At 43.2% G+C, this 11,056-nt stretch overlaps 1 protein-coding gene across 2 annotated transcripts in view; it reads left to right on the top strand.

The window, feature by feature from the left end:
* LOC110494887 (pre-B-cell leukemia transcription factor 1) overlaps window positions 1-11,056 on the top strand; it is a 42,806-nt gene extending 31,750 nt beyond the window's left edge. Inside the window, exons 6-9 of one of the 2 annotated variants that reach the window (XM_090195110.1) lie at window positions 331-487; window positions 788-891; window positions 2,115-2,201; window positions 9,289-9,643. In XM_090195110.1, coding sequence (XP_090051236.1) covers window positions 331-487; window positions 788-891; window positions 2,115-2,201; window positions 9,289-9,381 — 441 coding nt within the window. In that variant the 3' untranslated portion in view covers window positions 9,382-9,643. Of the gene's footprint in view, window positions 1-330; window positions 488-787; window positions 892-2,114; window positions 2,202-9,288 lie in introns of both variants that reach the window. The other variant, XM_090195111.1, reaches the window with a different exon arrangement.

The following is an 11,056-nucleotide window of genomic DNA, read 5'->3' as shown; positions in this document are numbered from 1 at the left end:
CAATGTCTGAGGTCAGGGTAGGGGGTTATAGGAGGTATTAATACTGCTGTTCATATTGTCACTACTGTTCCCATCCCTCCTTCTCCCCCCTCCCTCTCCTTGCCCCCTACGACCCTCTATTTTGCTCCCTGCCCCCCCCCTCTCCCTCCCCTGCCCCCTACTTCCCTCTCTCTCTCTCTCTCTCTCCCTCTCCTACTTCTCTCCCCCCCTACTTCTCTTCCTGCCCCCCTACGTCTCTCTCTCCCTGCCCCCCCTACGTCTCCCCCCCCCCCACGTCTCTCTCCCTGCCCCCCCCCCCCCCTACTCCCCCCCCCTACTTCTCTCTTTCAGGTGTCTAACTGGTTTGGGAACAAGAGGATCAGGTACAAGAAGAACATAGGGAAGTTCCAGGAGGAAGCGAACCTGTATGCTGTGAAAACAGCTGTAGATGCAGCCAGCGTCTCCTCACAGGCCAGCCAGGCCAACTCCCCCGCCACGCCCAACTCAGGTACACACTCGGACATCACACACACACACATACGTGTGCGTCCGCGCCAGGATCACTCACGCTCGGACATCAAACACACACAGTCGTAGACCACGTGGGGGTGCATTTCACGCGCTCGCTCGCATACAAACACACACAGCGGCACCACCAAGACCAGCCACATCTTTTTCACACAATTACCTCTTCCATAGTCTCCCTTCTAACAAAGTTTAAACCCGCCTCTTATTACCCGCCCCACCAATCAACCGCTCCCTGCCACAAAAGCCTCTCTCCTGATTGGCTGGTTATGACATTCCGCAGGCTCGCCAGGGTCGTACAGTCGGCCCAACACAGGCCACGCCCACCCCGGTTTACACCCGACCAATGGGGAGGGGTTATTTCTCAACCCTCCTCTGCAGCCTCAGGTAGGCCTGCAGTAAGACCCCCCTGATCCCCCTCCCCAAAATGGTTCCCCTGTTATAGCTGCTTGTTCCTCTCTCCTGCCCCCCCTCAATCCCCCCAAACTGCCACCTGTGTTCCCGGTGGTATCATTGGTACCCCTTAGTATCAGCTACCAACCCCCCAGCCCCTATAGAGCCCCTCTGACCCCTGTTCAGTTGTACCTTTTAGTAGTATCAGCTACCAACCCCCCCAGCCCCTATAGAGCCCCTCTGACCCCTGTTCAGTTGTACCTTTTAGTAGTATCAGCTACCAACCCCCCAGCCCCTATAGAGCCCCTCTGTCCCCTGTTCAGTTGTACCTTTTAGTAGTATCAGCTACCAACCCCCCCAGCCCCTATAGAGCCTCTCTGACCCCTGTTCAGTTGTATCTTTTAGTAGTATCAGCTACCAACCCCCCAGCCCCTATAGAGCCCCTCTGACCCCTGTTCAGTTGTACCTTTTAGTAGTAGTATGTGTGTGTGTGTGTGTGTGTGTGTGTGTGTGTGTGTGTGTGTGTATCTGTGTGTGTTAGTGTATTAGTGTTTGAGTTTGCAGTGTTAATGTGCAACAGTCTGTGTGTTAGTGTGTGTATAAATGTATTAGTATGTGTACCAGTTTGTGTATAAATGTAGTATTAGTGTGTGTACCAGTTTGTGTATAAATGTAGTATTAGTGTGTATAAATGTAGTATTAGTGTGTATAAATGTAGTATTAGTGTGTGTGTATAAATGTAGTATTAATGTGTACCAGTGTGTGTATAAATGTAGTGTTAGTGTGTATAAATGTAGTATTAGTGTGTATAAATGTAGTATTAGTGTATACCAGTGTGTGTATAAATGTAGTATTAGTGTGTACCAGTGTGTGTATAAATGTAGTATTAGTGTGTACCAGTGTGTGTATAAATGTAGTGTTAGTGTGTACCAGTGTGTATATAAATGTAGTATTAGTGTGTGCCAGTGTGTGTATAAATGTAGTGTTAGTGTGTATAAATGTAGTGTTAGTGTGTATAAATGTAGTATTAGTGTGTATAAATGTAGTATTAGTGTGTACCAGTGTGTGTATAAATGTAGTATTAGTGTGTACCAGTGTGTGTATAAATGTAGTGTTAGTGTGTATAAATGTAGTATTGGTGTGTACCAGTGTGTGTATAAATGTAGTATTAGTCTGTACTAGTGTGTAAAGCGCCCCCTGCTGGTCTGTTCCCCCAGGTGGATACCCAGCACCGTGCTACACTCCTGACGGGATGTTATGAGGAGCTGCCTGGAGGAACTCTGTTTCCTCCCCACTGTCTCCATGTGAGTATCTATGGTAACACCATGTTTCCTCCCCACTGTCTCCATGTGAGTATCTATGGTAACACTGTTTCCTCCCCACTGTCTCCATGTCAGTATCTATGGTAACACTCTGTTTACCACCACTGTCTTCATGTCAGTATCTATGGTAACACTCTGTTTCCTCCCCACTGTCTTCATGTCAGTATCTATGGTAACACTCTGTCTTCATGTCAGTATCTATTGTAAAACTCTGTTTCCATGTCAGTATCTATGGTAACACTCTGTTTCCTCTCCACTGTTTCCATGTCAGTATCTATGGTAACACTCTGTTTACCACCACTGTCTTCATGTCAGTATCTATGGTAACACTATGTTTACAAGCACTGTCTCCATGTGAGTATCTATGGTAACACTCTGTTTCCATGTCAGTATCTATGGTAACACTCTGTTTACCACCACTGTCTTCATGTCAGTATCTATGGTAACACTCTGTTTCCATGTCAGTATCTATGGTAACACTCTGTTTCCATGTCAGTATCTATGGTAACACTCTGTTTCCTCCCCACTGTCTCCATGTGAGTATCTATGGTAACACTCTGTTTACCCCTACTTTCTTCATGTCAGTATCTATGGTAACACTATGTTTACCACCACTGTCTTCATGTCAGTATCTATGGTAACACTATGTTTACAAGCACTGTCTTCATGTCAGTATCTATGGTAACACTATGTTTACAAGCACTGTCTTCATGTCAGTATCTATGGTAACACTCTGTTTCCATGTCAGTATCTATGGTAACACTCTGTTTACCACCACTGTCTTCATGTCAGTATCTATGGTAACACTCTGTTTACCACCACTGTCTTCATGTCAGTATCTATGGTAACACTATGTTTACCACCACTGTCTTCATGTCAGTATCTATGGTAACACTCTGTTTACCACCACTGTCTTCATGTCAGTATCTATGGTAACACTATGTTTACAAGCACTGTCTTCATGTCAGTATCTATGGTAACACTATGTTTACAAGCACTGTCTTCATGTCAGTATCTATGGTAACACTCTGTTTACCACCACTGTCTTCATGTCAGTATCTATGGTAACACTATGTTTACAAGCACTGTCTTCATGTCAGTATCTATGGTAACACTCTGTTTACCACCACTGTCTTCATGTCAGTATCTATGGTAACACTATGTTTACAAGCACTGTCTTCATGTCAGTATCTATGGTAACACTCTGTTTACCACCACTGTCTTCATGTCAGTATCTATGGTAACACTCTGTTTACCACCACTGTCTTCATGTCAGTATCTATGGTAACACTCTGTTTACCACCACTGTCTTCATGTCAGTATCTATGGTAACACTCTGTTTACCACCACTGTCTTCATGTCAGTATCTATGGTAACACTCTGTTTACCACCACTGTCTTCATGTCAGTATCTATGGTAACACTATGTTTACAAGCACTGTCTTCATGTCAGTATCTATGGTAACACTCTGTTTACCACCACTGTCTTCATGTCAGTATCTATGGTAACACTCTGTTTACCACCACTGTCTTCATGTCAGTATCTATGGTAACACTCTGTTTACCACCACTGTCTTCATGTCAGTATCTATGGTAACACTATGTTTACAAGCACTGTCTTCATGTCAGTATCTATGGTAACACTCTGTTTACCACCACTGTCTTCATGTCAGTATCTATGGTAACACTATGTTTACAAGCACTGTCTTCATGTCAGTATCTATGGTAACACTCTGTTTACCATCACTGTCTTCATGTCAGTATCTATGGTAACACTCTGTTTACCACCACTGTCTTCATGTCAGTATCTATGGTAACACTATGTTTACAAGCACTGTCTTCATGTCAGTATCTATGGTAACACTATGTTTACAAGCACTGTCTTCATGTCAGTATCTATGGTAACACTCTGTTTACCACCACTGTCTTCATGTCAGTATCTATGGTAACACTATGTTTACAAGCACTGTCTTCATGTCAGTATCTATGGTAACACTCTGTTTACCACCACTGTCTTCATGTCAGTATCTATGGTAACACTCTGTTTACCACCACTGTCTTCATGTCAGTATCTATGGTAACACTCTGTTTACCACCACTGTCTTCATGTCAGTATCTATGGTAACACTCTGTTTACCACCACTGTCTTCATGTCAGTATCTATGGTAACACTATGTTTACAAGCACTGTCTTCATGTCAGTATCTATGGTAACACTATGTTTACAAGCACTGTCTTCATGTCAGTATCTATGGTAACACTCTGTTTCCATGTCAGTATCTATGGTAACACTCTGTTTACCACCACTGTCTTCATGTCAGTATCTATGGTAACACTCTGTTTACCACCACTGTCTTCATGTCAGTATCTATGGTAACACTATGTTTACCACCACTGTCTTCATGTCAGTATCTATGGTAACACTCTGTTTACCACCACTGTCTTCATGTCAGTATCTATGGTAACACTATGTTTACAAGCACTGTCTTCATGTCAGTATCTATGGTAACACTATGTTTACAAGCACTGTCTTCATGTCAGTATCTATGGTAACACTCTGTTTACCACCACTGTCTTCATGTCAGTATCTATGGTAACACTATGTTTACAAGCACTGTCTTCATGTCAGTATCTATGGTAACACTCTGTTTACCACCACTGTCTTCATGTCAGTATCTATGGTAACACTATGTTTACAAGCACTGTCTTCATGTCAGTATCTATGGTAACACTCTGTTTACCACCACTGTCTTCATGTCAGTATCTATGGTAACACTCTGTTTACCACCACTGTCTTCATGTCAGTATCTATGGTAACACTCTGTTTACCACCACTGTCTTCATGTCAGTATCTATGGTAACACTCTGTTTACCACCACTGTCTTCATGTCAGTATCTATGGTAACACTATGTTTACAAGCACTGTCTTCATGTCAGTATCTATGGTAACACTCTGTTTACCACCACTGTCTTCATGTCAGTATCTATGGTAACACTATGTTTACAAGCACTGTCTTCATGTCAGTATCTATGGTAACACTCTGTTTACCATCACTGTCTTCATGTCAGTATCTATGGTAACACTCTGTTTACCACCACTGTCTTCATGTCAGTATCTATGGTAACACTATGTTTACAAGCACTGTCTTCATGTCAGTATCTATGGTAACACTATGTTTACAAGCACTGTCTTCATGTCAGTATCTATGGTAACACTCTGTTTACCACCACTGTCTTCATGTCAGTATCTATGGTAACACTATGTTTACAAGCACTGTCTTCATGTCAGTATCTATGGTAACACTCTGTTTACCACCACTGTCTTCATGTCAGTATCTATGGTAACACTCTGTTTACCACCACTGTCTTCATGTCAGTATCTATGGTAACACTCTGTTTACCACCACTGTCTTCATGTCAGTATCTATGGTAACACTCTGTTTACCACCACTGTCTTCATGTCAGTATCTATGGTAACACTATGTTTACAAGCACTGTCTTCATGTCAGTATCTATGGTAACACTCTGTTTCCATGTCAGTATCTATGGTAACACTCTGTTTACCACCACTGTCTTCATGTCAGTATCTATGGTAACACTCTGTTTACCACCACTGTCTTCATGTCAGTATCTATGGTAACACTATGTTTACCACCACTGTCTTCATGTCAGTATCTATGGTAACACTCTGTTTACCACCACTGTCTTCATGTCAGTATCTATGGTAACACTATGTTTACAAGCACTGTCTTCATGTCAGTATCTATGGTAACACTATGTTTACAAGCACTGTCTTCATGTCAGTATCTATGGTAACACTCTGTTTACCACCACTGTCTTCATGTCAGTATCTATGGTAACACTATGTTTACAAGCACTGTCTTCATGTCAGTATCTATGGTAACACTCTGTTTACCACCACTGTCTTCATGTCAGTATCTATGGTAACACTATGTTTACAAGCACTGTCTTCATGTCAGTATCTATGGTAACACTCTGTTTACCACCACTGTCTTCATGTCAGTATCTATGGTAACACTCTGTTTACCACCACTGTCTTCATGTCAGTATCTATGGTAACACTCTGTTTACCACCACTGTCTTCATGTCAGTATCTATGGTAACACTCTGTTTACCACCACTGTCTTCATGTCAGTATCTATGGTAACACTCTGTTTACCACCACTGTCTTCATGTCAGTATATATGGTAACACTATGTTTACAAGCACTGTCTTCATGTCAGTATCTATGGTAACACTCTGTTTACCACCACTGTCTTCATGTCAGTATCTATGGTAACACTCTGTTTACCACCACTGTCTTCATGTCAGTATCTATGGTAACACTCTGTTTACCACCACTGTCTTCATGTCAGTATCTATGGTAACACTATGTTTACAAGCACTGTCTTCATGTCAGTATCTATGGTAACACTCTGTTTACCACCACTGTCTTCATGTCAGTATCTATGGTAACACTATGTTTACAAGCACTGTCTTCATGTCAGTATCTATGGTAACACTCTGTTTACCATCACTGTCTTCATGTCAGTATCTATGGTAACACTCTGTTTACCACCACTGTCTTCATGTCAGTATCTATGGTAACACTATGTTTACAAGCACTGTCTTCATGTCAGTATCTATGGTAACACTATGTTTACAAGCACTGTCTTCATGTCAGTATCTATGGTAACACTCTGTTTACCACCACTGTCTTCATGTCAGTATCTATGGTAACACTATGTTTACAAGCACTGTCTTCATGTCAGTATCTATGGTAACACTCTGTTTACCACCACTGTCTTCATGTCAGTATCTATGGTAACACTCTGTTTACCACCACTGTCTTCATGTCAGTATCTATGGTAACACTCTGTTTACCACCACTGTCTTCATGTCAGTATCTATGGTAACACTCTGTTTACCACCACTGTCTTCATGTCAGTATCTATGGTAACACTATGTTTACAAGCACTGTCTTCATGTCAGTATCTATGGTAACACTATGTTTACAAGCACTGTCTTCATGTCAGTATCTATGGTAACACTCTGTTTCCATGTCAGTATCTATGGTAACACTATGTTTACCACCACTGTCTTCATGTCAGTATCTATGGTAACACTCTGTTTACCACCACTGTCTTCATGTCAGTATCTATGGTAACACTATGTTTACCACCACTGTCTTCATGTCAGTATCTATGGTAACACTCTGTTTACCACCACTGTCTTCATGTCAGTATCTATGGTAACACTATGTTTACAAGCACTGTCTTCATGTCAGTATCTATGGTAACACTATGTTTACAAGCACTGTCTTCATGTCAGTATCTATGGTAACACTCTGTTTACCACCACTGTCTTCATGTCAGTATCTATGGTAACACTATGTTTACAAGCACTGTCTTCATGTCAGTATCTATGGTAACACTCTGTTTACCACCACTGTCTTCATGTCAGTATCTATGGTAACACTATGTTTACAAGCACTGTCTTCATGTCAGTATCTATGGTAACACTCTGTTTACCACCACTGTCTTCATGTCAGTATCTATGGTAACACTCTGTTTACCACCACTGTCTTCATGTCAGTATCTATGGTAACACTCTGTTTACCACCACTGTCTTCATGTCAGTATCTATGGTAACACTCTGTTTACCACCACTGTCTTCATGTCAGTATCTATGGTAACACTATGTTTACAAGCACTGTCTTCATGTCAGTATCTATGGTAACACTCTGTTTACCACCACTGTCTTCATGTCAGTATCTATGGTAACACTATGTTTACAAGCACTGTCTTCATGTCAGTATCTATGGTAACACTCTGTTTACCATCACTGTCTTCATGTCAGTATCTATGGTAACACTCTGTTTACCACCACTGTCTTCATGTCAGTATCTATGGTAACACTATGTTTACAAGCACTGTCTTCATGTCAGTATCTATGGTAACACTATGTTTACAAGCACTGTCTTCATGTCAGTATCTATGGTAACACTCTGTTTACCACCACTGTCTTCATGTCAGTATCTATGGTAACACTATGTTTACAAGCACTGTCTTCATGTCAGTATCTATGGTAACACTCTGTTTACCACCACTGTCTTCATGTCAGTATCTATGGTAACACTCTGTTTACCACCACTGTCTTCATGTCAGTATCTATGGTAACACTCTGTTTACCACCACTGTCTTCATGTCAGTATCTATGGTAACACTCTGTTTACCACCACTGTCTTCATGTCAGTATCTATGGTAACACTATGTTTACAAGCACTGTCTTCATGTCAGTATCTATGGTAACACTCTGTTTACCACCACTGTCTTCATGTCAGTATCTATGGTAACACTCTGTTTCCTCTCCACTGTCTTCATGTCAGTATCTATGGTAACACTCTGTTTACCACCACTGTCTTCATGTCAGTATCTATGGTACCACTCTGTTTACCACCACTGTCTTCATGTCAGTATCTATGGTAACACTATGTTTACAAGCACTGTCTTCATGTCAGTATCTATGGTAACACTCTGTTTACCACCACTGTCTTCATGTCAGTATCTATGGTAACACTATGTTTACAAGCACTGTCTTCATGTCAGTATCTATGGTAACACTCTGTTTACCACCACTGTCTTCATGTCAGTATCTATGGTAACACTATGTTTACAAGCACTGTCTTCATGTCAGTATCTATGGTAACACTCTGTTTACCACCACTGTCTTCATGTCAGTATCTATGGTACCACTCTGTTTACCACCACTGTCTTCATGTCAGTATCTATGGTAACACTATGTTTACAAGCACTGTCTTCATGTCAGTATCTATGGTAACACTATGTTTACAAGCACTGTCTTCATGTCAGTATCTATGGTAACACTCTGTTTACCACCACTGTCTATGCCAGTTTTTTAAAACAGATATTGTAGGTGGGTGACCAACTCATGTGAATACCTTCAATTGATGTCTTTTATAAAATATTTTCCCTCCCTCTTTTCATCTCTCTCTCTCCTTCTCTTTCTCTCTCCCTCCTCGCTTCCCTTTCTCTCTCTCTCTCTCTCCAGGTTGATAGTGGATGGCAGGACAGCACCGACCCCCCCTCCCTCACCCCCCCTCACGGGGCACCGGGCAGCGTGCACTCGGACACCTCAAACTGAGACACACACTCACCCCAAACGCCCCCCACCCCTCTACCCTTCAAATTCCACTTCCTCCACCCTCACACAGCCACCCCTCTACCCCCCCACATATCAGTCGTACCTCAAACTGAAACAACTTCCCCCTGCTTTACCTGTACCTGAGCATCCCCCTCCTCTCCCTCCACACCATCCTCCCCCCTCCTCTCCCCCATCCCTCTCCCCCTCCAGTCCCGATGCAACATAACCCCCTAGCTCTTCCCTCCTCTCTCTTCCCCCATCCTCCCCCCTCCACTCCCGATGCAACATAACCCCCTAGCTCTTCCCTCCTCTCCCTCCCCCCATCCCTCTCTCTCCTCCTCTCCCTCCCTCCCCCATGCCCCTCTCTCTCCTCCTCTCTCTCCTCCTCTCTCCTCTCTCTCTCCTCTCTCTCCTCCTCTCTCTCCTCCTCTCTCTCTCCTCCTCTCTCTCTCCTCTCTCCCCTCCTCCTCTCTCCCCTCTTCTCCCTCTCTCTCCTCCTCTCTCTCCTCCTCTCTCTCACCTCCTCTCTCCTCCTCTCTCTCTCTCCTCTCTCTCTACACCTCTCTCCTCTCTCTCTACACCTCTCTCCTCTCTCTCCTCCTCTCTCTACACCTCTCTCCTCCTCTCTCTCCTCTCTCTCCTCCTCTCTCTACACCTCTCTCCTCCTCTCTCTCTCCTCTCTCTCTCCTCTCTCTCTCCTCCTCTCTCTCCTCCTCTCTCTCTCCTGCTCTCTCTCTCCTCCTCTCTCTCTCCTCCTCTCTCTCCTCCTCTCTCTCTCCTCTCTCTCTCCTCTCTCTCTCCTCCTCTCTCTCTCCTCCTCTCTCATCCTCTCTCTCTCCTCCTCTCTCCTCCTCTCTCTCTCTCCTCTCTCTCTAAACCTCTCTCCTCTCTCTCTACACCTCTCTCCTCCTCTCTCTCTCCTCTCTCTCTCCTCCTCTCTCTCTCCTGCTCTCTCTCTCCTCCTCTCTCTCTCCTCTCTCTCCTCCTCTCTCTACACCTCTCTCCTCCTCTCTCTCTCCTCTCTCTCTCTCTCCTCCTCTCTCTCTCCTCCTCTCTCTATCCTGCTCTCTCTCTCCTCCTCTCTCTCTCCTCCTCTCTCTCTCCTCCTCTCTCTCCTCCTCTCTCTCTCCTCCTCTCTCTCCTCTCTCTCTCTCCTCCTCTCTCCTCTCTCTCTCCTCCTCTCTCTCCTCCTCTCTCTCTCTCTCCTCTCTCTCTCCTCTTTCTCTACACCTCTCTCCTCCTCTCTCTTCCTCCATCGTCTGACATCAAGTCTTTTTCTTTATTTTTATAACCACTTATTTTTCTCTCGTTTAAAAAAAAGAAGATAATTTAGAGTCACATGTAGTTTTTTTTTTTTCTAATACTGTTTCACAAAGCAGCACCAGCCGCGTGTGTTGGAGCCTGACGTGGACGCATCATGTTACTCAAAAAGAAGAAGAAGAAGAAGAAGAAGAAAAAATGCATAACAAAAAAAAAAACAAAAAAAAAATCTACTGTTTCTCGTCTTCCAAGCATGTCGTCCCTTTTAGGTGTTTAGCAACGATTGTATTTTTCCTTTTACTTTTTAGACTTTTTAAAAAAACAGTTGCTACAGAGACAAAATGTACACAACGGAAAGTTCTAAATGGCAGAAAATAACCAAAAATGAATAAATACATTGTATGTCAATTATTAA

This window comes from Oncorhynchus mykiss, chromosome 13 (assembly GCF_057628025.1).
Source record: "Oncorhynchus mykiss isolate SJ-2025 chromosome 13, ASM5762802v1, whole genome shotgun sequence".
Taxonomy (NCBI): Eukaryota; Metazoa; Chordata; class Actinopteri; order Salmoniformes; family Salmonidae; genus Oncorhynchus; species Oncorhynchus mykiss.
Note: the sequence above shows the minus strand (reverse complement) of the source record. Positions and strands in the feature narration are given on the sequence as shown.